Source organism: Mus caroli, unplaced genomic scaffold (assembly GCF_978045245.1).
Source record: "Mus caroli unplaced genomic scaffold, Mus_caroli_1 scaffold_11, whole genome shotgun sequence".
Lineage (NCBI taxonomy): Eukaryota > Metazoa > Chordata > Mammalia > Rodentia > Muridae > Mus > Mus caroli.
Genome location: NW_028227266.1, coordinates 97,119,694 through 97,147,273, shown reverse-complemented (window position 1 = coordinate 97,147,273; position 27,580 = coordinate 97,119,694). Strand labels below are relative to the sequence as shown.

General features: G+C 47.1%; 1 protein-coding gene across 10 annotated transcripts in view; it reads right to left on the bottom strand.

The window, feature by feature from the left end:
• Nmnat3 (nicotinamide nucleotide adenylyltransferase 3) overlaps nucleotides 1–27,580 on the bottom strand; it is a 112,456-nt gene that overhangs the window by 58,023 nt on the left and 26,853 nt on the right. For 5 of the 10 annotated variants that reach the window (XM_029481511.2, XM_021171974.3, XM_029481512.2 and 2 more), the window contains one exon: nucleotides 618–763. In XM_029481511.2, coding sequence (XP_029337371.1) covers nucleotides 618–726 — 109 coding nt within the window. In that variant the 5' untranslated portion in view covers nucleotides 727–763. Of the gene's footprint in view, nucleotides 1–617; nucleotides 764–27,580 lie in introns of those variants that run through there. The other 5 variants (XM_021171975.3, XM_021171976.3, XM_085827932.1 and 2 more) reach the window with 2 other exon arrangements.

The following is a 27,580-nucleotide window of genomic DNA, read 5'->3' as shown; positions in this document are numbered from 1 at the left end:
GAATGATTGACATGTTACTCAAATGCTTTTTTTTAAATATTAAAAATAAGTAGGAATTGATTCTGGTATAAAAATGCCTCTAAAGGCAAAAATTTTGGCCAACACAGTAATACAAAACACATTTATGAAAACATGATGCAGCCATAAAATGTATTTATGAATACATAAAACAGTTTGTTACAGAGAAGAAACCTATTCTTCAGATGGAGAAATGTCAATTCCCTTTATTGAATTTTTGTTTACCTGCTGCAGGCAGCAGGGCATTTCAAAGGCATGTGTTACCTATTCCCAGATGTGTGGGTAAATGTGGGGAGCATTCAAGAGGCCCTGGGTCGGGCAGTTTCCCTAAACTATCCCTTCCCCAAGCCTTCAGTGTTCACCGACGACGTTAGGCAAGCAAGGAAGAGGGACTCTGAGACATTTCAACCCATGCCAAGGGATGAACTCACATATACCATAGAGCTAAGGGTCAAGAGCCCTCTACCCAGGTTGGGGGAGATGCGTCCTCCAACATAAGGGGAGAATGACTTGACAAGCAGCCGTACTCAAGGTAACAATGACACCATCAAACAAAGCCCTAGCCCATCAGGCCTCCAGCGCCTGTGTCTCCGACTGACCTGTTTGGTGTAGGTGGTCTCTGGCCACCTCAAACAAGCGCAGGTGCATATTCGTGATGGGGTTGAAGGAACCACAGGCCAGAAGCACCACGGGGATTCGGTTCTTCATGCTGTCACACACCTCTACACCCGCAGTGGCCACCCTGCTTTCATAGGGAGGGGAAAAAAAAACCTCATGTCAGGAAGTTAGCATGGAGACAACTGTATAAATGAGAGTCTACGCCACACACAGCCACGACCCATCACTACAAGATATACCAAGGCGGCAAGGAGAGCAACGTTCACGGAGAGCTCGCAGTATTCCAGGTTCTGTGTCTAGTGCTACAAACCACATTGTGACATGAACCATTTCTCCAAACCCTTCTGTCAGGCTCAAATGCATACTGTGTGGCTCAAAGACCTCAGGAGCTGCCGGGCCAGGTCTGGAATCTAGGCAGCCCAAACTCAAAGTCTGTATTTGCTCTTCCTGATTTCTTCCCTGGGCTCTCCTTCATGACTTCAAGGTCCAAAGGAGCCTGAGTGACTCCCACCATGTCTTCTGTGAGAAATTCAGGGTGGCCTTTTTTTTTTTTTCTGAGATAGGGTTTCTCTGTGTAACTTTGGCTGTCCTGGAACTCACTTTGTAGACCAGGCTGGCCTCGAACTCAGAAATCCACTTGCCTCTGCCTCCCAAGTGCTGGGATTAAAGGCATGTACCACCACTGCCCAGCTAGGGTTGCACTTTTGAAAGCCTTTGTATTTTTGAAATAATTTTAGATTTATAAAAGTTGCAAAAATCCTTCCGTATAGATAATTATGACATATTCTTTACCTATATTTCCCCAGTAGCAAAATGTTTGCCACACGTTTGAACATTCATTCTCCTCTGCATACACAAACCTCCTCAAGTAATCGTTCCCTGTAAAGTGTTTGTGAGGAGACGGTAGACATGCAAACACCTCGGCACGATTCCACTCGCTACAGTTTACCTGGGAGCTAAGGACTCAGAAAGGCACAGCCCAGCCTCTCGCCTCCCTACACTGTGACCAGCAGCACTGTGGTGTGGATAAAGAAGAGAAAAATCCTGGCCAAGGCTAAGCTGCTGGGGGATCTCTTGACTCTGGCTATGCTGCCCTGGGGGCAGCAGGGAAGCATCACTCAAGGCAGGCCTGGTGTTGACTCCTGGCTGTGCCTCTCAGGGTCTGTGAGACCAAAGACAAACCAAAGTTCCTTTCTAAGCCTCAGTTTCTCCCTTCCTCAACTGTAAGGAAGAGGAGAGTGAAGCTAGCCAGGGACCTGTGGCAGGCAGCTTTAGAGGGCTCCCAATCTTTGCTCCTGGTAGTTATTTGTAATCCTTCCCCCTGGCGTGTGGGCTGGAGCTAGTTGCTTGCTTCTAACAGAATACAGCTATCAGGTGGGATGCCAAGTCTCAGATAAGGCGACAAAAGGACTCCAGCCTCCCTCTTGTTCACCTCTCTTGCTTTCTTGTTTGCTCTCAGATGAAGCCAACTGCATGTTGTGAGCTGCCCAGAAGGGCTGATAGGGCCAGGGACTGAGGGAGAGCTATGGTCACCAGGTAAGAGTACAAGAAACAGTGTCAGTAACAACTATGTATGCGAGTGGGCAGGTGGTGCTGGGTTCTATAAGAAAGCGTTAAGAGACAGTTTCCTGAGTCCAGCCATCTCAGGAACAAGTTCCATCTTGTTGGCAGGGTCAAAACTGAGTTCATGTTCCCAGGTCCTGGGAACCAACTCCTGTCCTATTCCTTCAGATGTTTCCTGTTGGTCTGTTAACCTGTAAAGGTTGTACAGAAGGAAGATGCTGTTATCCTGTTATCTAAACTAAGGCACCTAAGTCATAAATGTGCTGCCTGACTTAATTGACTACAGGCAGCTTGTCCATGCCTTGGTTCCCTTATCAGTCTAAATTCCATGTCGGAGTCCAGAGGGAAGCTAGCTACAGGGACTCAAGGACCCTGAAACCAGGTGACCCAGATAAGGCCCAGTCACCAAAGTTAACTTCCTTGTTTAACCCCTTGTGACAAAATATGATTGGTCAATGCAACAGCTTCTTCCATTCCCCTGGTTTTGTTTCCATCCTGTAAAAATGTTGTCCAATCTCCCTGCAGGGATGCCGTTCAGACCCCGCCCGAGCGCTCAGAAATCAAGCTTTCATTGGTAAGCTTCTGTCTCCAAAGTGAGTTTTCTCAGCTTCCACCCCAAACTCAACAAAAGCAGGTTGAGCAAGCCATGAGGAGCAAGCCCACAAGCAGCACCCTCTCCATGGCCTCTGCATCAGTTCCTGCCTCCAGGTTCCTGCTCTGTGTGAGTTCCTGTCCTGATTTCCTTGGAGAGTGAACAGCAATATGGAAGTGCAGGCCAAATAACCCCTTTCCTCCTAACTTGCTTTGGTCATGGTGTTTCATCACTACGATAGCAACCCTAACTAAGATAGCCTGGGTCAAAAGATGAGGTCAAGCTGTATCTGGATACCTGACCCATAGACACTGTGGGACTACAAAGCAATGATAATAAATAAATGAATAAGTGTATTACATGTTTGAAGCTGCTACATTTGGGGGTAATCAACAGCACTTGAGGCTTGTGTGTGACCTGGCCCTGCTGTCCACATTTCCCACCCGAGCACTTTACCTCCCAGGAAGCTAGAGGCACACCTGACTCCAGGTCATGGAGGGCTAACCTTAGTGCCTGACACAAATGGAGGGGGTTTGGTTTCATTCAGGGCAGAAAACCTAGAAGAAGCTTGTATCTGGGCGATGGTGCTGGATCCAGGGCTCCAGGAGGACCTGCAGGCAATTCCCTTGCCTTTTCCCTCATGGTCACAAGATTGCTGTTACAGCTACTGCCTTGATCTCAGGTTGAGGCGACCTAAAGGAGCAAGGACTAGTTCCTCTTATTCATAACACAGTCCTTTTTTCTTCCTGTAATTTCCTTGGGGTTGTTTGCCTCATGTTCCTGTCAGAAGTAGGTCTTCTATCCCTCTAGCCATGAGGGAGGCTGGAGAGGTATGCAGTTAGCCTCATGGCCTTTCCAGGAGGACTCGCCAAGGGAGAGGGTTTGGGATGGGGTGAGCTAATCCACAGCGGCTGGAAGCTAAGATGGCTTTTTCTGCTTGGAGCTTGCTCAGCTGCTCTGGGATGTGCCGTTTGTTAGCATTCTATCTAAGCTCCATCCCACAGCTACCTGGCAGCAGCCAGGTAGGCCTGACCCACTATAAAAGGAGCTGCTTGCCCCCCTCCTCCCTCTCTTACTCTTGTTCTCTTGGGTTCCTCCCTTCTTGCTCCTGCTCCTCCCTTCCCCTTCTCTGTCCACGGCTCATGCCCCCCCCCCCCCGCCTCCCCACCCCCCTGTCTCTGTCTCTCTGCCTTTCTCTGCCTCTACTACCCTCTTAACTCCCCTCCCCATGCCCTGAAAAACTCTATTCTATACTTTCCTGTGGCTGGTCCCTCAGGGGTAAGGGATGCCTTGGCATGGGCCTGCTGGGACATCCCCCTTCTCCCATACCTCACCACATCACCATAGAACATACCTTACTCTCTTTATCTTTTTATAAACACATCCCCTTTAAGTAAGTCACATGCCACATTGCAGAAGAAGAGGAGGAGGAGCTCAGAATGCTTCCTGCTTCCCAGAGAGTAGGCCCTATGTGAACAGAATGCCCCTGGATCTCACCTCCAAGCAGTCTGACAGCAAATTGGGCTTGGTGGGCTTTGAAGAGGGTTCTGGCAGCTAGCCAGGGAACCTGCCTCTGGCCAAGAGAAGGCCTCGGAGTGCTCTGAAATGCAGGAGAGGTGTTCCTGTTGTGCTCTGAGCTATGTGTGAAAATGCAGCTTCAGAGAGCCCAGATGTGGCACAGCTGGCTCGCCAAGCTTCCTTTAAGCAGCAGCCATACCCCCTACTGTGTGCAAAGAACCTCTGGCTACAGGCTGTTACTGGCTTCTTCCCAGGGGAGTGAAAGATTTAATGAGGTTTTGTTTTTTTGCAAAGTGGACCAGCTATTCCCTAGAGCAGCCTCCTGATGAGTGTGTCTGGAAAGGATGGCTGTTTCTCACAGCCATCTTGGAGCCTTTCTTTCAGTATCTTACTTCATTTTGACAAAACATAAATATTTAGAGCCACCAAAATGGAACCACACATCTCAGTTAACCTGGGTTTTTTTTTTTCAAGGTAAAGTATTACTTTTGCTTGGAAGGCAGTCTCAATGGTGGAAGGGTGTCATGCTGAGAAGAACAAAAGGCTTTTACCAAGGGCCTCTCTTCCTTTTCTTTCCTTGCCTTGTGTACTGAGCGGCATTGCTCCAACAGTGATTCTACTTTGCCAGGTCTTGCTGGCAGGAAAGAGCTATCGCGTGGCCGGCCAGCTGCACTTGACCCTGGCTGTCCTGCAGGCTCAAGAACATGATCAGCTCACTCCACATCCTCTGTGAATGCCTCCCTGCTTCAGGTAAGCTCTTTACCAAGAAAACTCAAACAAAAAACGGGCATCAGGTGAAAATGACTCACTCCACGGGTCAAGCAAGAGAACAACACACTTGGCTCAGGTTTGAGAGCAAGCCTCATCTGATGCAGATGATAGAAGATCCACCTGTCTGTCCACCCTTAATGGTGTTTGGTGGGGTGAAGAAGCAAGAGAGATTTCTCTGATTGGGAAAAGACTGTTCATCAATAAGCACTCAGCAGAGGCCTGCAGAGTGAGCAATAACTGCTGCTGGAGGATTAAACACCTTGAGGGTTCCTTCCTGGAATTCATCATTAACTGGGGGGAGGGGCAGGGAATTCCACCTCTGCCCCCCCCCCCTTCCCCTTCAGCCACCTCATAGTTAGAATGATTCATCTGCCTGTCAATTATAACCTGCTGCTTCTATAATGAGCTTAAAGCCTCCTGAAATGCTCTCCTCACCCCATCACGGGTGGGTCCCCCTGACAGGTATTTTTGGCCCCTCCCGCATCTAATGAAGGTGTACCTGCAGGTAGGTCCACTTTATCAGCCACAGAATCACGGAGTCCTCACTGCCTTTTCTCCCGTGACTCTTCCCCATGGAAGGTGGGTCCTAGAGAGTGGTTTCCGTCCATTTCCACCCTTTTACCCTCCAGTACTGTACCCAGGGACATCACCGTACTGGATGTACACAGTCCAGGCAGGGAATGCCTGTAACATCAGTGAGGGCCACTGTCCCTGACCAAGTTGTTTTGTTTTGTTACATGGTTAATTCTTATGTGATTTTGTTATCTTGCAAACTGTTATCGGACTGGGTCTTCCCTGGGCCGAAACAGAACTTTCTGATCTCCTAGAGGTTACTGAACAACACCCGCCCCCACCCCACATCTGTCCCATCCAATCAGTTCAGACTGAAATCAAACAAATCCACCACCCTGCCCTGCTATGCATTTTCAACATAATGATCCTATCGACAGGGATACTGTGTGCCCCCTCCCCTCCAGCAGGAGCATGCACCTGCTACTCTGGAGTCCCCCCTCTGCTTTGAAGATGTGGAAATGGATGGTGGTCACTCTGCCCCCACAGTTCCAGACTCCCACTGTGTTCCAGATCATTCTCTGCCACTGCTGCCCTGACACTCTGAAGGGATGTCACTGTAAGTTTTAGAAACTATCCCATCCCGTTTACGTTCCATGGTCAGGCCTCTGGCACTACTCATCTTTCAAATGCTTCTACCAGACAACTGTATTCAGCATCTGCTGCTGTGGGGATGGGTGCATCAGATACAACAGAAGGCAAAGCAGGTACAGGCCCTGTCCTCACAGAGCTCTGGGTCGTGGATGGAAGTGACAATTCAAGATCACTAGGGAGAGGGCTTATAATTTAACAGCTCACCACAAGAGACTGAACGGCAGTCCCCTGATGCCCACATCCTAACCCTCGGAACCTGGACATATGCTGGGTTACATGGTGTGGGACTTGGCAAAAGTGATTAAAGACAAGGCCATTGTCTTAGGAGTTCTGTTGCTGTGAAGACGTCTCTTCATGACCATGACCATGGCAATTCTTACAAAAGAAACCATTTAGTGGGGGCTGGATTGGAGTTCACTTAGGTTCAGTTCATTATCAGCATGGCAGGAAGCATGGCAGCGTACAGGCAGACATGGTGCTGGAGACGGAGCTCGGGGTTCTACGTCTGGATCAGAGTTAGGAGGAGGAGAGAGTGAGCCACTGGGCCTGGCTTGAGCTTTGGAAACCTCAAAGCCCATCCCCAGTGACACACTTCCTCTAATAAGGCCACACCTACTCCAATTTGGCCACCCAATCTAAATCTTCAAATAATACCACTCTATGCCTCTATGGGAGCCATTCGCATTCAAACCACCAAAGCCATGAAACAAGGTGGATACCTTTGTTACCCACTTTTATCAGGATTTTATTTATTTATTTATTTATTTATTTATTTATTTATTTATGTTTTTCCAGACAGGGTTTCTCTGTGTAGCCCTGGCTGTCCTGGAACTCACTCTGTAGACCAGGCTGGCCTCAAACTCTGAAATCCTCCTGCCTCTGCCTCCCAAGTGCTGGGATTAAAGGTGTGTGCCACTTAACTTACCATACCTTGTAGTAGGAGAGAGATGATAATGTGGATGAAAGAGTGGCCAAGAAGGGATGGAGTCTTTAGGAAGGGACCCATAGCCAACAATGTAAGTGGCCTCCATATTACAAGGAAAGTTGGTCCTTGGATCCTTCGGAGGGGACACAAGGGTCTCAGGCCCGCTTCCACTCTCCCCGCACACTGTGGACTTCCAGAATGTCTGTTTGTGGTGAATGTCACAGCAGCCATAGGAAGTCTACCTTCTCATTGTCTAGGGGCAGCTTGCTCATGAGCTCCCAGCTGGAGCAGAGGAGCCAGAACCCGGGAGAAGGATACAGCCTGGGGGAGGCAGAGGCATACTGTTATAGAAACCACATGGCGGGAAGGAGCAAGGTATCAATCAGCTTGGCTCACATGGAGGGGCGAGATGATGTGAGGGGTCAACATGAGGGTGCAGAGAGGCAGGAGGGTTCTGTAGGCTCAGGAACATGTCAATTTATCCTGCTGGCAAGGAAAAACCCCTACAAGATTTTAAACCAAGAACAACCTGCTCAGATTTCAGGTTCATGTGTTCCAGAAAGGACCCCACCTTCCTCTGGTCCTCTGGCTTTCTTTCTTTCCTGGATAAGGTGGTTCCCTTATCCAGGAAGATAGCCTTTGTTGCTACACATATCTGAACTCACTTGTCAGGTAATCCAAACTTGGCTAGTGTCCCGCACATACTCAGTTCTAACCCAGCATGTACCCTGTGGCCGTTTGTCTCAGGCCCTCACAGAGATACCGGAAGGAAAGTGAGCCAGGCAGGTTAAGAGTCATCACTATGGACATAATGTGTTAATGCTCATGGCTTGGGAGGCTGTCAATGTCCCCTTCCCTGCAGTGAGTACCTCTAACAGCGGACCCTGGAATGGGGCTGCAAACATCCTGTTTATTATAGACATAGAAGAGATGGCTTTGGGCAGAATGGAAATGGATTCACCAAGCGTCTTCTGTGTCTTTCATTACACAGACCTCTTGACCAGGCTCCTCATCTTAAAGAAAACAAGAGATACAGTTTGTATTTGGGGGTCGGGGATGGTGAAGAGATTGGCAACCACATTTTTCAGCACCCTGGGTGATTTTTATCTGTGTCAATGTGTCAGCTTCTCTGGAGCCATCAACCTTCATGAGAACTCAGCTATTTTTTTTTTCTTTTTTCTTTTTTCTTTTTAACTTGGTTGGCTCTGTCTGTTGTTGCTATGGGCACCCGGTGCTGCTAAAAACAAAAGCAACACTGGCCTTGTATGTCGCTGTGAAGATCTTGTGCCATCCTCCCCTTGGAGGAAACAAACATGCCAAGTAAGTACTCACCCTAATTATGAGACTCTCAGGGAAGCAGGTAGCTTCCGTTTTGAGAATTTTCCAGAGGTTCGAAGGAGCATGAGGAACGGAGAGAGGTCCCTTGCCATGCCTCACGTGTGTGAGTCTGGGACCGATTTCAGCTGCTGCTGTAAGCAGAGCTGAGTAATAGCTACTGGGTTTATTGCACAATAGGCTCCACACTGCGCTAAAGATGCTGCACATATTGAGGCTAATTTTTCAACACACCTGGAAGGGAAAGGTTAGTGCTTCCATTCAGGTAAACAGCCTAATTCGATTCTCCAAGCTTCAGTGAGCTTCATGGAAAGTAGAGATGATTACAGCTCCTCCCCAAACTCTCATGAGGACTAGGGCCAACCCCGCTCACAGTACTTGGCCCATATAGGGGATGCCGTCTAGGGGTCTTAGTTTTGTTCCTATTGCTATAAAAAGACACCAGGACCAAGGCAACTTTAAAAGAAAGCATTTAGATTGGGGGTGTGCTTACAGTTTCAGAGTTAGTCTGTCATCATCATTGTGGGAATCAGACTGCCATGGCCTTAGAAGCTGGGAGTTTGATATCCTGATCCACAGGCAGCAAAGAGATACTACACCTGGTATGGGCTTTTAAAGCCTCAAAGCCCCACCCCCTCAGGGGCACACATCCTCCAACAAGGCCACACCTCCTAATTCTTCCAAACAGGTCAACTGGGAACCAAACATTCAAATGTGTGAGCCTGTGGGGGTCACTCTCATTCAAACCAGCACAGGGTTTTCCTTCCTGGAGTAAAATATAACAAGACGAGAGGTCTAGAGACACAACTCAAGATTAATTAAAGTGAAAGTAACCCTGCACGGGACAGTACACAGAGTCCTGGGGAGGCATGCAGGTCCAGGCCTGCATCCACTTACCCCTGGATAGCCCAGGCTTCTATATCCTTAAGTAAAATTCTCCTTAAGTTTTCGGAAGGTCCCCTCATGATTCTGGGGACCATTCTATTTGGTTAAGACCTTTAGCCTGAGCCTTTCTGAGAACTTCATAAAGAGGCTTAGCCAGCTCTGTTTATCCAGGAAGCCAAATCCTGTAACATCCAAACTCCCCCAAAAGCTCTCAGTTCGGAGTCTAGGCAAGAGGAAGGGCCAAGATCGAGGGGAATCATTCTGGTCCCAGGATAACAGTTACTATTGATAAAACTAGACCTAAGTTTGAGATCTTGGTCTGACAAAAGCCGTCTCCTATGCAACCTTGTAGCTTCCATCATCTTGAAAGTTAAGGATGAATTTTGTCCCTCAAGAGATGGTCTCTTCAGTTGGTCCCCATAGCAGGACGTCAAGGACATATAGGGTTAGGGTGGTTTGGGGATATGTCCATTTTATTGAATACTGGGTAAGGGCTGGGTCAAATAGATGAGGACGGTCCATATAGCCTATAGTCCATATAGCTTTCTAAGGAGAGTGCCAAATGCAAATGAAGTCTGGCTTAATTAGGGTGAAGTGGAATGCAAAAATAGGTCCCCTTAAGATCAAGCACTGAGCCAAGAACACTCGGGAGGCAGAGGCAGGTGGATCTCTGTGCGATTGAAGCCAGCTTGGTTTACAAAGCAAGTTCCAGGACAGCCAGGGCAGTTTCATAGAGAAACCCTGTCTGGGGCTGGATTAGTAGAGATCAAGCACTGAATAGTGGGCTCTACTGGGCGTGTCTGGGTCACGTGGATCTAGGGATTAGTAACCACCAGCAGGGTGGGATCACCGCCTCATTACCTACCCAGAGGTCTAAGATTAACCTCCATTTGTTGAGGCCCTTTGGGTGCCTAAGGCTGGAGTGCTATAGGGGCTACAAGAGGTTGAGCGGAGATATATGGAACCCAGCTTGTCCCCAGAACACTGAATCCTCCAATGATCCCCCTCGAAATTGGGGCAGCACCCTGGCAGGGGCCTGTATCTTTGCAGGCATCCCTTCAAAGTGGCTTCTTGTCTATAGAGCAAGCACAGATCCAGGACTCCTGGGCTTCTGGCGGGCACCCTCTGTCAGGCTGAGTCTCACAGCAGCTATCGCTATCAACTTTCCAGGCTGCTTAGCTCCTCTCCTGGCCTCTTCCTGTCCCAGACTATAACATTCTGTATGGGCCCCGACTAAGTCAGCTTGGAACTTACTTCCAGCCCTGACCCCCAACCTTGGTGAAGGAGAAACAGACACATGGCTTCCTGTCCCACCCAGGTGATTTGAAGGGGACACAATCCCGACCATAGAGGGGTGCTGGGAAGATTCAGCGACATGTTTGGGTTGGGGGAGCCTCCAAGGGGCTTCACACCATTTCTCCTGGCCATGGGATGGAGAGGGTCTTCCCTCGGATGAAAGCATAGTACTGCTAGGGCCTGGCAGTCTGCTCTGTTTTCTTTGCTAATTAATACAAGGTGGTTCTGGAGGAAGAAGAAGAGCAGGTAGGGTGGGAGCAGACTGCTTGCTCCCTTTCCTTCCTACAGAACAGGCTAACTGGAGAACAGGGTGATGATTCTTGGTCCTTCTGGTAGCCATTTTCTTTATTCTTTTCTAGTTTGATTTTAATTCTGGGGCTGCAGGGCATTTCTCGGTCATTAGTGAGCAGATTTTTGGCATGAGGTGGGTCAGACTAGATCCTGGATTAGACCCTGTGGACCACCTTTTTAAGCCTTACGGGTCAGCAACAGGCTCCTGGGGATGGGAAGGGGGCTTCCTACCAAGAATGAGAAATACTGTCCTTAAAGTTAAGCCTTGCTAATGGAAGAAGTCTTCTCTCCCGCTGCCTCCCACCCTTATGCTTTTAGGGTAAGAGACGCACCAGATAGTCATGTTCTCAGCCCTGTTTGCAGTTTGGTCTGGTTGTGACTGACCTTAATTGGAAGATGGGCTTCCTGCAAGTCCTGAGTGAGGCCTTAAATTATACTGTCTAGGGGGTCTTTCTTTAGGCTCATTTCTTTTTGCAGTAAAGAGTTACAAGCTTAGAAATCTGAAGACACAGCACTCAGTCAAGACTTATTAAAGCGAAAGTCACACTATCCACAGCCCATCAAGCAGAGAGACGGACTCTGGAGTCTTTCTGCCTGGCTGAGTAACCTGTGCTTTTCTAACCTTCTGGGCGGGCTGTGGGGCTGTGGGTGGGGTTAAGTTCTCCTTGTTCTTTTGACTGGATCCAGGAAGGATGCAGTCACTGATGGGGTGACTTGCATTAAAGCAGGAATCTGACTGGGTACTGCAGGGGTGGAAAGTTTAAAATCCCCACCTTCCATGGCCCTCCTGGTAGGCAAGGGTGCAAAGGGAATTCACTGAGGACAAGAACATGAAAGTAAGCCATCTTGTGAAGGCAGAGGTGACTCCAGTCTGGTTACCTCCTGTCCCCCTTTACTGGGTTCTCAAGAGCCCTAGCCTGCTCTCCTCATGGTGCTTAACCCATGATTCCCCATTTCTGCAGCTGCCTCCAGATGCATGTTTATTCCGCTTGTTTATTCAATTTTCCAGCTGCCTATGTGTAAAACTTGGCAGCCCTTGGGCACACAACCTGCATCCACCTGCTATCATCGAGGATCTCAGACTTGCTGCCTGGTAACAACAGGCAGACAGGGAATTGGATACGAAGTATCTAAGGAATGCTGCAGTTGGGAGCCATCTCTTCTGGCCCTTTTTGTCCTTAAACACCCTTGAAGCTTCAGACAGGTTCCTCCTGCTACATCTGAAACGAAGGCACCAGGGCACTTACCCAATTACCACACACATGTACTAATGAAGGGCCTGCATCCTCAGAGGACCCTGGCCTCATTATAATATCATTTGACTGTGGTTCTCCCCCCCACTCCCCGCTTGCCATGGGCTGTCCTAGAGGATCATGGGAACAGATACCTAAAGGGAGCTCTGATCTACATTGATCTGCATGTAAAGAGGTCACCTTATTTCGTGAATGTGCCACGCATTTCATAGTCATACACACCAGTGAAAACCACACCGCAGAACCCACCGAGCTGTTCCCCACTTTTAGGGCAGCCCACTCCAGTTTCACTTCAGAACGTCTGCTTTGCTTTGCTAAGTAAACCACTGCTTAATCTGTCTGGCGAGGCATGGTGGCATGTTCCTTTAATCCCAGTACTCAGGAGGCAGAGGCAGGTAGAGCTCTGTGTGTTCTAGGCCATCCTGGTCTAATTGCAAGATCTAGGACAACTGGAGCTACATAGTGAGACATTTCTTGAAACAAAACAAAACAAAACACCACAAACTGTCTATGCCTCTTGGGATTGAACCTAGGACCCTGTGTTTGCTAGACAAGTGTTCTACCACGGAGCTACACATTTTTACCCTAGTCTGTGTCTCTTAACTGATTTTTTTCTTCCAGAAGACGTGAAGCAAGAGGCCTCCGTAATAGCAAGATGGTACCACGTAAAGTCTGCTCTTGCCCTCCAGGTGTGGTCCACAGGAGAACAAACAGTGCTGACATCAGGCAGAGTGAAGTCTTGGTCCCTGCCTGAGACTCATTCTCTTTCCTGTCAGTCACTGGATCCTTCCCACTGACTGGACAACCACTACCTTCCCCAGCAGGGGGAAGCTGGATTGCTGACTAGAACACCTCCAGGAATATTCTTTTGGGGGCTGAGGGGGAAAGAGAGATTGAATGTGATTTGCTGAGCACAGTGACCCATGCCTGTAATCCCGGCACTCAGAAGGCTGAGGCAGTGGGATGATGGGTTTGAGGCTACTTGGACCACATTGAAAGACCCAGGCCGACTTCAGTTACATGGGGGGACCCTGCCACTATACAAAGCAAAGCACAACCAAACCAATAAACGCATGCAGCTCCCAGCCTTCCTTCTGCTGCCTACAGCGTGAGGGCTAGATTATAGCAGCTAATCTGGATGCCGAGGACAAGGGCCAGCTCCAGTTGGGCAGAGAACAAACTAAGAGAAAAACCAAACCTAGTGCTCACACTAGCCTGAGGCTGCTTATGCCTTGGTGTCTTCTCCCTGGAGGAAAAGCACTCTTCTCAGCAGCCTTGTTTTCTTCCTTTTTCCTGCTACATGAGATGGAACGCGATTCTAACCGAGTGAGTCATAGCTAAAGCATGTTGATCTAAGTAGCATAAAATTTCACGTTTCTGTGGCCTTGATTAAATTCATGTTATATGCAGTAACTCAAGTGCATATCATTTGCAAAAGATAAAAATAAAAGTAAAAAAAATGCACCTACGGTGGGGGACGGGGGGAGTCCACTGTAACTTAATTTCTTATATGAATTTTTCATGGATGGAAAAGTCCTTACGCAGGACTATGGAAACCTGAAATATGCAGAGGCAAGTCTGTTCCTGTGTACACCGCAGAAACCAGACACTGCCCCACTGACTCCCCCAAAACAGACTGATTACACAGCGCCGTTGCTCTCTGTTTCGAGTGGGCATTTACCATATGGCTTGGTGGGTTAATCATTTCCTGGTACTTGACAAAAACGAAGCACAGTCATTTTGCAAGGAGCTCCTGCTCCTAGATGGGTCTTTTCCAAATAACAGCTGTGCCTCAAAATTGAGTTACTCAATTTGCAATTTGTGGACACAATACTCAAACATTTACAAGTGAGCAAAACCTCAAGCCACTTGGGCTATTTCCAGACATCAGAGACGATGAAAGGTTTTAGCAATGTTCCGAGGGTTCAGCTGTCCACAAGCTCCAGCCAAAATCTTAGAACCACCAGAGCCTTTGGGCAGTAGTCATGTTTGATAGGAGGTCATGACGAGGTTACCATCAATTGAGGGAGAGAAAGAATACCAGGAAAATCTGGCTTCAAAGCCCACAGAATAAACCCGTATGTCTTTCTATCTACTCTGAGCCACATTTATGCACATGTTACCAGGACCCACATCTCTGGTCTTAATTTTACAGGTCCATACCAACTTGATAACTAGCTAGACTGACATGTACTCAAAATGAACAACTTTCTAGTCGACTTACTTTGAATGACTGTCCACTAAGAGAAGAGAGGTACATTACATTGGCAAACACCCCTATATTTTAAAGTAGAATTTGTTTCTTATTTATACACTCATTCCAAGCAGCTCAGAACTCCACTCTCTATATATTTATTCCTTAAACCAGGACTCAAAAGAGGAGAACCTTGAGTAGAGCCAGCCCCTGTTGGGGCGCCAGTCTGGGGATATAAGGGGTGGGAAAGATGACCTGTGTCCCTCCAGAGCTCCAGGGCTCTAGGCGGGCATATGCGAGAGACTGCTATGGGACACCATGGAACCACTCTGGAACAGAGAATGAAGTGAGGGGGCTCAGTCAGCCCTGGGGATGAAGGGAGAAGGGGCAGGGGGGAAAGAGCACTGGGTGGTTCCCTCTTGGGTGAGTGGTGGAAACGCTGGAGGCCTTCTTGTGGGAGATAAGACTCGACTCTTTAGGGGAAGGTCTATTCCACTGCTCCAGCACAGCAGGTCTCGACAGTCCATGGTTTTAGAGCTATATTATAGAAAACAGAGAGAGGGAAAAGGTAGAGAAGTAGAGGCCTGCCATGGCCATGTGGGGAGAGGGAGGGAGAGAGAGGGAGCAAGAGGGCTAGAGAGAAAGCAAGAGAAGAAGAGAGGCAAGAGAGGCAAGAAAGAGAGAAGGGGCCAAGCAGCCCCTTTTATGATGGGCTGGGCTTCCTTGCTGTTGCAGGGTAATTGTGGAGAGTAGAGTCTGGACAGCCTATGTCACTGATGGCCACAGAATGATGGAATTGAGAGCTCATGGTGTCAGGAATTTGTGTCTGGGGGCGTAGCTCACTGTTTTGTCCCTTATAGAATTTTCTACCAGGTCCCTGGAATAAGCCTTGCTTGACCAGAACACAGAATGTCTTTCATGGTCCCACAAGTCCCTAGCAGACAGAGAGGCTTAGAGGAAGTTCTTTATCAGGAAGTGTACTATGGTCACAAATTGGCACATGTCACTTCCATGAGAGCATCCTAAGAGGATGACAAGAATTAGCTTGTTCTTACTACAGTGGGCTCATCAATTATCCCAAGTCTCAGCGACACGCAGAACAAATAGAGATGATCAGAGACCTCTGACACCTGTCTTGAGGGTCATCAGCGGTGACGATGACACGCAGAAGAAATCTAGCTCATAGAAGAATCTCTAGAAAGTTCTTTTCCCTTTCTCTGTGTTTAAAACTTCCTAACTTGTTCTGGTTATTTGTACCCTTTGCATGAAAAAGACTCAACCATTTCGTTAGTTGTCCATGATCAAAACCTACCAGTTTGCTATGATACCTCCCCATTTTGTTTGTGTGTGCATTCATAGATGTGTGCATGTGTTCATGTGTATGCACGTGTGTGCGTTGGTGCACATTTATGAAAGAAAATATTGAGTTGGAGCTTGCTTATAGTCTCAGTGTGTGAATCTATGGTCATCATGGCCAGAATCATCCCAGCAGGCAGGCAGGAATCACACTGGAACAGTGGCTTAGAGGTTACATTTTATCCATAAGTTGAAGGCAGAGAAAAAGAGTGACCAGGAATGTCATGGTAAAAGTCCACCCTCAGTGACACACATCCAACAAGGCCATTATTTCCCAATCCTTCCTAAACAGGTCTATCAACTAAGGACCAAACATTGAAATATATAAGCTTGTGGGGGCCATTCTCATGAAACCACCACACTCAGGTACAATATACCTTTGGTTTTTTTCTTTTCTTTTCTTTTCTTTTCTTTTCTTTTCTTTTCTTTCTTTCTTTCTTTTTTTTTTTTTTTTTTGAGATATGTTCTCTAGCTGGCCTGCAGCTTGACAAAGTTGGCTAGCCAGTTAGCCTGAGAGATCTGCCTGTCTCTACTTACTAGAGCTGGCATGACACTTGTGTGGTTCTTATGTAGGCTTTAGAAATCAAATTTTCCTTGCCTGGGAAATACTTTTCTGACTGAGTCCCAGCCCCACATCTCCCCTTCTGTCATCTCAGTGCTTACTCTGACACAGCCTGCCTTCAGGGATGGCCAGCAGCTTTATAGAAACCCTTCACATTTGCTCCTTCAGAGAGTTGCTTTACTTCAGGAATGCATTACCTTACTCTATCAAAGGGTTTTTGCTAGCCAGCAAGAGAAAGAGCTCTGGTTACCTGAGTCCCCCACCCCAGCAAAGATGAAGCAGACAAGGAACATGGCGAGTCCCTAAAGGTCACTTCAAGGAATAAGAGTTGACCATGTACTCTCAGAGAAGGCAAGGGGCATGGTAATAGCATGGTCTGAGCATGGATGAGATCTCATGAGGCAGACATGGAAAGTGGAGACCCATCACATACATAGCTGTTCCCAGAGAGGAGCAGACAGCCCCTCCTCTTTCCAGAGATGCCTTCCACAACTGTTAAGGTGAAAGAAACTCTGTATTAGCCATTTGCTATGGATTTGGCCCTAGTCCAGTATGCTAAGCAGATGACCCAGTCCTGAATCAATTACTCACCCCGATATTATGAACTTGAGTGTTGGCCATATGTGTGGTGTATGGAACCTTGACCGTTACGTCTACCTGGTGGTACAGTCTCATGGATACTCATTTGGTCAGGCACATCCTCCTCCTGGCCTCCGGATTTTGGAAACTTAGCTCTCATTCTGTGTCTCCCCCTTTTCTTTGAGCAGCCCCTTGTTGCCCACATGTCCTACACTTCCTTACCAAGCTGTGATCACCTGACATTGGTTTTGAGCATTCCTGCTTCTTGGGGTCCTATTCACACCCCTTCATCTGCTGAAGTGCCCCTTCCTTGGCATCTCTCCTGGTTGGGGTCTTTTGGTAGCCTACCTGGAAGGCAGTCTCCTCTTCTGACCTAATGAAGCACATGGTCTGTGCTATACATGGTCTTGCTTGCTACACTGAATTCCAGGGTTCTCATGGGCTCCAGTGCATATTGGAAAGAAACTGTATTCTAAAGGGAAAGGTTAAAAGCAGATCAAACATGAGCCTGAGAGCAACCGCCCATCATGGAACAGTCCAGGCTGGAGCAGGTAGGAACCACCAAGGGAGAAATATCCCACAATGAAATCAGCAGAGCCTGGGGCTCAGACACCATTCACCTGTCTCTATTCTAGCTTTCAACACAGGGCACACCCTGCCTTGCCCAGGTCTCTGGAGTATTCCTTTCTCTTTAGCTGGGGGCCAGCTCCCTTCTGAACTTCCATTTTGTTCCCACTTTCTAAACATGTCACTGCTTGGTGGCCCCATCCCAGGACCTTGATTCCCAGTCCCAACCAAAGGATTTAGCAGAGTCTGTCTCTGCTGCCTGTGCTCATGTCTAACTGGGGGTTTGTGCAAAGGGCCTCTGCTCTGCTCTGGCACTGGGCACAAAGCTATATTTACTATTAGGAAAGAAGTCCCACACTGCTATTGCTCTTGGGTTTTCTTTTCTTCCTCTTCCTCGTCCTCTTCCTCGTCCTCCTCGTCCTCCTCGTCGTCCTCCTCCTCCTCCTCCTCCTCCTCCTCCTTCTTCTTCTTCTTCTTCTCTCTCTCTCTCTCTCTTTTCTTCTTTTGGTTTTTCGAGACAGCCCTGGCTGTCCTGGAACTCACTCTGTAGACCAGGTTAGCCTCGAATTTAGAAATCCATCTGCCTTTGCTTCCCAAGTGCTGGGATTAAAGGCATGCGCCACCACTGCCCGGCTCTTGGGTTTTCTTTCTGGCAGACAAATGCAGGAGTTATTTCGTGACAGTGGGGGATGGCACCATGGGCCAGCTAGTGCCCAACTGGAACAGGCAGTCATCTGCACTCTTCCATCACACTTGCCTTGATACCCTACCTGCTTGCTACACACCTTGAGCACAGGGCTCACTCTCAAATATTCAACCCAGAGTAATGACAACAGCATTGAGGGCCTAGCTCCACTAGGCGATTCCTAAAGCCTGTTCCTTCCAGGCTGAGGTGGGGGTCCTCCTCTGGTCTTCATCCCCTTGAATCCTATAGCCAATCCCATAATACTTTATTCTCTATCCATTATATGCAAAGTATATTCCTTGAGGGAAGAGAATGTGTTTCATTCTTATACCCTAGCTCCAAACACAGGGCATGCTCAGGTATAAAACATGTCCTAATTAGGTCCAGCTGTCTACTTGGCCCAGCCTAGAGTCATTGGAGGAAATCTCAGCTGAGGAATTGCTCACCTTGGCCTGGTCTGTGGCCATGTCTGCGTGTGATTATCTTGATTGATGACCCAGTCTATTGTGGGTGACGCTATCCCTAGGGCCTCTGGTCTGGATGAGAAACCTAGCTAAGCAAGAGCCAGGGAGTAAGCCCAGTAAGCACCATTCCTTGTGGTTTCTGCCCCACTTCTTGGTGTACTTCCTGCCCAACTTCTCTCAATGACAGGCTATGACCCGGACGTGTAAGCCAAACAAGCTCATTCCTCCCCAAGTTGCTTTTACTCAGAGTGTTTATCACAGCAACAGAGAGGCAGAGGAAAACAACATGAATGGACGACTACTAGACTGTATGTCTGAGTTCAGACAAGGACAGCACTGAGGGCCAGCTCTCCGGGGACCACCTGTACTTCTGCTTATCTTATAAGCAGACCATCACATGTTCAGTGTTCTGGACTAACATCTTAAGTCTACTGTGCAGTGAACACAGTATCCTTCCGCCTTGGAAGGTGGAAATAGTGTCATCTTCTGGGACAGAAGCAGGTGTGATTGCTGAATAGTATAATAAAGGTGATGCCTGTCTTTGGAACAAAGGTTTGTCACCCATAAAATATGAGAGCTCTCTAAGCATAGGGCTTGTCTCCGTTAGGGTTACTATCACTGTGATGAAACACCATTAACCAAAGCAACTTGCAGAAGACAGGGTTTATTTCAGCTTATTTACAGGTGACAGTCCATCACTGAGGGAATCAAGGCAGGAACTCTAATAGATCAGGAACCCGGAGGCAGGAGCTGGTGCAGAGGCCATGGAGGACTGCTGATTTCTGGCTTGCTTCTCATGGCTTATTCAACCTGCTTTCTTATAGAACCCAGCACCACCAGCTCAGGGATGGCGCCACCCACAATGGGCTGCGACCTCCCATCAATCACCAATTAAGAAAATGTCTTGTAGGCTTGCCTATAATCTGGTCTTCTGAAGGCATTTTCTTAATTGAAGTTCCATCTCAGATGACTATAGCTTGTGTCAAGTTGACATAAAACCAGCCAGTAGAGGGCTCCTCTCTTGTAACCACACCTACTGCTTATGAAGTTTTCTTGACCCCCGGGGAACTGCAGCCCAGGGTGGTGGCACGAGAAAACCCTGATGTTACTACAGCTGCAATATCCTTCACCTCTGGCCAAGATTTCTTTATCTTCTTCCAGTATTCATGAGGCTGTCACATGCCAATTTAGTAATTTGTAAGGAGGGTGACCTCTCAGCTCCTTTAACATTCTTGAGAAATGGGAAAATAAATTCTGGACTGCCCTGTTGACCCATGAAATACTACAGGGGAAGAACTGAGGGGATGTCAGGAAGATGTCCATGGCCCTGATCACACTTGCTCCATACTCCACACAAATATATTACTTTGGAGAGAAAGAAACTCAGGCAAAGGAGACTATATGCAAGTATAGCCCGCTGTCCTTGTATGGAAGGTGATTAGGGAATCCTAAGTCAAGTGTGAGGAGCCTGTAGTGCAACTGGGGATGAAGGGCAAGGTAAGGCATCCAGAGCTACAGTTGATTGTAGGACCTCCAAAGCTTCTGGGAGTTTTAGCAATAGTTATTGGGTTGCAGGCAACCACGTAGAGCCAAGCAGAAAGATTTGGTGACCACATCTGTCCCATGAACTCATAGGTCAGCTAGGCTTCTTTGTGTTTAGAGGAAGGAAGATTCTGGCAACGAAAAGACAAAACTTGCCAAAGAAGATGGTGTGACAGCTGTCTTTCCTATATTATCTCAAATCCTCTTAGACTGGTTATTTTTACACACGCTTTAAAATGAAATATAAGTATTCTAACATAGAGGGGCTACAGAGATTGTTCGGTGAGCCAAGCACGTAATATACTAGTATGGGTCCTGAGTTCAAATCTGCAGAATCTACCTAAAAGCCAGGCCCCAGAGTGTGGGTTTGTAATCCCAGTATCGCACAGGGAGATGAGGGGAACAGAACAGAATTCCTAGAAAGCTTGCAGGCTGGCTAGTCTAGTGTACACAGCTGTAAGCAAGGTAAACTGTCTCAAAGTGGACGGTGAAATCCAAGGATCTGCATCCAAGACTGTCCTCTAACCTCCACACATGTGCTATGGCATGAGAGCACCCATACTTACATACATCATATATATACACTCTACATCACACACAGCATAGACATTCACACACTGTACATCACACATAGGCACTTACACACTATATAGCACATATAGCATATACATTTATACACTGTATATCACACACAACATATACACTCACTATACATTACACAGTATATACATATCACATACAACATATACACTTACACACTGTATATCACACATAGCATATACACTTACACACTGTACATCACACACAGTATATACACACACTATACATTACAGAGTGTATACACATACACACTATACATCACACACAGCATATACACTTACACAGTGTACATCACACACAGCATATACACTTACACAGTGTACATCACACACAGCATATACAATTACACACTATATACCACACACAGAATATGCACACACTATACATTACACACAGCATATACACTTAAACACTGTATGTTACACACAGCATATACACTTACTCAACTACATACCACACACAGCATATGCACACATGGATTCTAAAAAGAACATCTGTTTCCATTTGTTCAATCTCTCCTTGCCCCAATATAAAACAAGTTGTTGCCGCTGCCAAATTTCTCAAGGCCCAAGAGGACACTATGAGGATCTCAAAATACCAGGGAGGTGGAAACTCAGCCAGGCTCTCCACAAAGGCAGAACAGAGCATCGCACACAGCTGGGGAGAAGTGGGAAAGGCTGACACTCAACCACAGGTTAAGAGCTTTGCTGGGGACAACATAACCAAGCATAGAGCCATTCTCTCCCAGCCTCGTGCAATATACATCTAGAAGGTCAGCAGCCTACCTTGTCTTTATTGAGCTATGAGCAAACTGTCATGCTGGTGAACAGACGGCTGCAAATCCAATCAATGGTCTATGAAAGCAAAGACCTGAGCCAGGTTTGAGGCCATGATTAATTAACAATTTTAACCGTGTTCACCCAACACCTATTTAAGAGGATGTGTAATTTCTGTGTTGTGCAGAAATGAGACCTGGCTGCTGGGCAGTCAGTCCACAGTCATGACCTGAGTATGAAGCAGACCAGTTGAGCTTCTTCCTCCTTTATTCCTTGGGACTCACTAGCAATACTCGCAGAGTGTGCCCTTGACCTCACTGAGATTACTAACCTACAGTTGACACCAACAGACCCTAGGAAGAGACTGGTGTTTCTTGTGAGCACAATGGTGCTGTCCCTTTGACAGGCAGGTGTGTTCACTCTCAAGCCCCTGCCGCCAGGGGCTTGTTGCAGCTGACCCAGTGGTATCTCTGTACAGGTCAGCCTTACACTCAAGGTTCTTTAGGGGTCCCCATGGACAACAGCCTCTGAAATGACATGGCCGGCATCTCTCTCCATCCCTCAGATCACTCCTGTCTGGCTAGGGAGCACTTCGGGGAACCATGCTCGCTCGGCACCTGCCTTACACGCTCCTGAACTGCTGTCCTAATGTCTCTATAATATATTAACAAGCCATGGCCAAAGGGGGTTCTGCTGAAATAGGCAGTAGTCGGAGCCATTTGGACCAAATCCTAGAATCTGCGCGGTATGCTGAGCTTCACAGTTTAGGAGCATGGCTGTCTGCTGTGAAATCGAGAAATTCGAGCATAAGACATTAGCTCTCACGTGACCAGGGCAGGGCTGAGTCCAAAACTGTTAACAGGCCTTTCATGGGGTCGGATTGGAGTCAGAAGGCACGGATGCTGAGCACTGTCAGATCAATGTGTGCTCACAAGCTCATCCTGTGTTTCAATGGTGCTTCCTGCCTGACAGGCATGCGCTTCTCCTGGCCTTCCACCCTTGCTAGAGACCAAGGCTCTCCATTATTTTTTTACAATAGGAGAACAGCCGTGGGTCCATCTGGATAGCCTGAAAACTATCTCGTTGTTTGAATGTAGTTTGTTCTAAAGGAAAAAAAAAAAAAAAAAAAAAAAGAAGTCAGGCTGCTTCACAACTTCCTCTCAGCCTGTACACAGGGCATAGAGCTAAGCAGCTCTAATTAAAGAGCAAACAGGCTGTGTGCTGAGGTGTAGCGGGAGGGCATGCTGTCTCTGGTTCAAGGAGTGTGTCAGCCAGGGCCTCTGTCTGACCCCGACTCTGCCACCTCACCTCGGAGGCCAATTTTTCTGCACAAAACGCCTGGCTTCTTTGTGAACAGACACACTTCCACGGAGCTCAAAGGTAACATCAAGCATTGTCCCTAGTCATCACTTAAAATATGATGAAAACCATGACACAAAACCCCATGAAGAATAATGTCCCCCAAAGAGATCGTATTCTAGACCCCGGACTAAATGTTACTTTATTTAAAATAAAGAAATCTTTGCAGATTTCATTGAGGCTGTTGAGACGCAGGTGTTATGTGTCCCTGAAGAGGGAGAAAAAAAAGGGGGATTTGACACAAAGACAAAGTTGTGTGAAGGAAACAAAGGAAGATCAGGGGGAGGCTGGTACTGAGGACAGCAGTGACAGGGTCACAAATCAAGGCATGTGTGACAGTTAATTTTGACTGACAACCTGGCAGAATGTGGGATCAGCTAAGACACACCTCTGTATGTCCATGAGGGGGCTTCCAGAAAGGATTTGCTGCTCATAGGATTTGCTGCTCCCTCTGAATAGGTAGCGCCTCCTAACTGGTGGGCTGGCTATAGAGGTCTGCAGGAGAAAGCAGTGTGTGCCTGTTTGCCTTGGCTTCTTGCTGGTCAGTGCCTCTATTGCTGTGGCCGTGGCTGCTTCAGCCACCATCCTCTACTGACGACATCAGGTTCCACTTCTTTGGTCTTCCAAGGTGTACTGAAGTCCAGAGAGAGCTTTCTGGAAATCTTCCAGGTCTCCAGGTCAGCCTGGGACTGCAGAGGCGACCAGTTGCACAGACTGAGCAGTTCTGGGATCTCAGCTTTCTCAATGTGCAGACAGCCACGGCTGGACTCTCCAGCCTGTACTGTGCAAGCCAATCTAAGAAATTCTCTCTTACAATAGATATTCATTCTATGTGTACTGTTCCTCTAGACAAACCCCGATCAAGACTGAGTGCTGGAAGCCACCAAGGCTTGAAACAGACTCTTGGGTGCTTCCCATGAGAATGTGTCCCTGACACTGATTTTGGGCTGAGGATCCTGATTTTAGACTTCTGGTCTTGAGAACTGGGAGTAACTATGGACCTTTCTGCTGTTTTAAACCTCCAAGTTTATGCTCTTTCATTAGCAGCTATCAGAAACTGGTACCACAGAGGTGTTGGTAGGAAGAAAGTCACTCTGTACAATAGCTATCCTAACCACTCTGTGATTCCTCGGGGAGTGAGTGTGTGTGTGTGTGTGCGTGCGCACGCGTGTGGGCGCACATGCACATGTGCACACATGTGTTGCTGTATGACCCAGTGTTCTCTGAAGCTAATGAACAAATATCTATTCACACCAGATAGATCACTATGGACAAAACAAAGTAACCATGTCACCCAAGGCCAGCTTGGTGAACCAATGAGTTTTATTGGGGTTACATGTGTACAGGAGGGTCACTTACAGGAGCAGCAATTCCTGAGGCAGCTGCGTCACTGAAAACCCCACTTTAGCTTGGGTGGCTTCTCAGGGAGGCTGCCTCCACAGAGCTCTCGGTAAAACTAGATCTGCTGAGGGTCTCCTCACTAGTAATGGCTACACTTGTGTAGCCTTGGGGGAGGGCTTTGTGAACCTAGTTTGAGGAGCTTCTTAAAACATGCAATTTGTTTATGATTCTCCCTCTGCCTGCCCATCAGGACATGTGTTGACATGTCTATGGGTACATGTGGAGGTCAGAGATCATATTGGAGTTCTAGTTTGGTGGGTTTCTATTTTTCTTCTGAGACAAAGTCTTTCATTAAAACTAGTATTAGTTAGCCTTGATTAGCTAGACTTGGCCGGCAAGCTTTAGGGGGCTGCCTATCTCGACCCTCGGGTCCAGGGCTCTCCTATTTCTGCCCTTCCTGTGCTGGCATCATAACTGGATGGCTGCACCCGACTTTTTACATATGGATTCTTTAGATCCAAAACCAGATCCTCAGGCACTAACTGAACCATCTCCTCAGGCCCTCCTTGGTGATTTTTTAACACAATTCGACTTCAGCCTTCAGCAAGTGGGCTATAAGAGGCCTTAACATTAGGCATCTACCTCCTAGCTCTGGGTGATGGTCTCTCCTGAAGCAGGAAGAAGACAGCACAGAGAACAAAAGTTAAAACCATCATCTGAACAGGTTAAGTGTGAAGTGGACAGAGAATGTCAAAGCATTAAGAAACTTCCCACAAATTAACCTCATAGTGCAGCTATGTCTGTGTATGCGTGTGGGTGTGTGTAGGATGCATGTCCTCAAATAAATGACATGGAATTATTAATAAATCTATCACGTGGCTGGTCTCTAAAGGTTTGTCTACAATAAGAAGTCACAGAACTACATGTCTGCCAATAGAGGACTGGTTAAATTCTGCATAATTTTATATAGCTGTTAAAAAGAGTGGTATGCACATATATATGCATATGTATTAATATGACAGATTATTAATGAGTAGGTATTAGATGAGGAGATGTAAATTTCAGGCATAATTTTAGCACTGTCTCACATTAGGCTAGGCAATCAATGTTAGTATAACACATAGGAATGATACTCAGTGCATATGTATCTACACACATTTATAAATTCATTGTAGTATATATCTAGTGTCCAGTAAGCCACTATCTCTACAGGAAGATCAGAGGTGTTTCGAGGAGGCAAGAGGAGTGGCTCACTTGGGCTGCAGCTGTGTAATTTCAAACTGAAGTGAGTTTTCCTTACCCTCTTCTAGAGGCTTCTATTTTAATCTTCTCTGAAGAGTGTAGTGAAATACACCACTCTGTATCATTCTGATCCATCCTATCTGTAAAGTGCAACACAAGATATGAGGCCACTTGAACGCCACAAGTCCCTACACACATGCTACATAAGGTGGCATTTCATGAAATTACTGGCTTTTGCCTACTGAAAGAAACCAAGCCCCTCTTTCCCCTACACAAGATAGACTGCTTGTTCTTCAAGGCATATTTTGCCAAGATTTGCCACAGATCTTCAAAGCAGTGACACTTTAAGATGCCTTAATAGAAATTTCAGGACTTTTAGCTCCTGTATTTAACAGTTATGCAAATACCCAGGATCAGGAGCTGGGCTTTTCTATGGTACAGCAGCTCCATCTTGAAGAATGAGTCACAGTAAATTAAAGCTTAGTCGTGTTTATTTTGTCCTTCCATTTGCAGCATGAACATCTGAGTCAAACCCCACCTGTCCTGTTGCTGAGGAGACGGTCAGGACGATGCTTAGTCTGGGTTGTTTGAGAAGCTAGTTAAGGTGAGAGCAGAGCTTCAGGCTCAGACGTCCAGCTCAGCACTGGGATTTCCACCACCCGGTGACACTTCCTTACATAAAGCAAGCTCTTCAGTTCCAGACGGTGGGGGCTATATCTGTGAGGGCCATGCTACTGTAGAGAGCCCAATGAGACAGGCACCTGGGGACAGACATAGAAGAGCATCCCTCCCTGAAGGCAGGACAAGGACATTAGAGAGGTACAAGGTTAAAAAGGAGCCAGGGCAATGACTTTCTGTTTCCCTTCCTCCTGGAGACAGAAACCACTAACATCACTCTAAGTGAAAGAGATCCATCTTCTTTCTAAAACTTCAGAAATTATACAACCACTTCCAGATGGGAAGGTCTGACTTCCCCTCCACAGTAGGATTCAAGTTATAACCAGAGAAAACTCTTCATGGCTTTTTGAAAAAGAATTCCCCTCACTTTGCTAACTAAGAAGTGATTGTTTAAAATAACTTTCTGCTTTAATCCAATGTGAGTTTTTCAGCCATAAAAGGAAGACATTTTGGGAGCTAAGAAAATTCAGTACCTTCATCACAAGCGTTCTGAAAGTGTAACTGGGTTTTCTGTAGAAAGCGGTTAAGGTTGTAGGAACTCATCCTTATGGGGTCACTGTATGAGAACTTGGATGGAAGGCGTGGTATACAAACACCTGCTGAGCACAAAACACTCCAGACAGGGAAACTGGCATGTCAGAAGCTAAAGAGTGACACCTGCTACGTGGCTTCCACTTTGACTCTCCTAAGAAGGCCTCACTTTCCCAAGGGTAGTATCTGCATAAGATAAAAACCAAATAGATTAAAAACTCCACTGTTGATGCCACATACACTCCTGCCAATAATTCAAAAGCTAGAGGTTGCTCTAAGAGGACAGACGCTAGGAACATGTGGCAGTTTATCTGTAGATAATGCAGCTGACCTGGATCCTGAGGATCCTAGGGACATCTCCAAGGCCAATTTCAGAATGAAGGTGGCCTAGCTGTCTCTGTCTAAGGGCAGAGTAATTCTGAGTCCTGGAGAAAAGCTGGAGAGTTAGTGCGTAAAAGCCTACACCAACCACATAGAGGACACTCTCTCCTTGCTTTACACATATCATGCCAACTAGATGCTGCTATTCCACCTTGGCAGAAAGGATTCTGGGACCCAAAGATGTGAGCTAATTTGCTTAATAATGTTGCATGATAAGATGAGCTTGGATCGGATCCTACCTGGCCAGCTTCTCTAGGGGTCGTCTGGCTGGGTGTGAACAAACTAAACTAGAGGTGGCAACTTCTCCTGTGAACTATCCACCGGCTCAGAAGGTTTCACTATTCCTACTCCCAGGTCCTTATTACAGTGTGTTTAAGTCAAACTGCAAAACTCTCCAGAACAAATTAAATCCGCCCTAATTTCAAGAGCAAGACCAAAAAGATGGTCTACAGCCTGTTTCCCTAGGAGAGGGGATGGGGATCCAATTGGCCCTA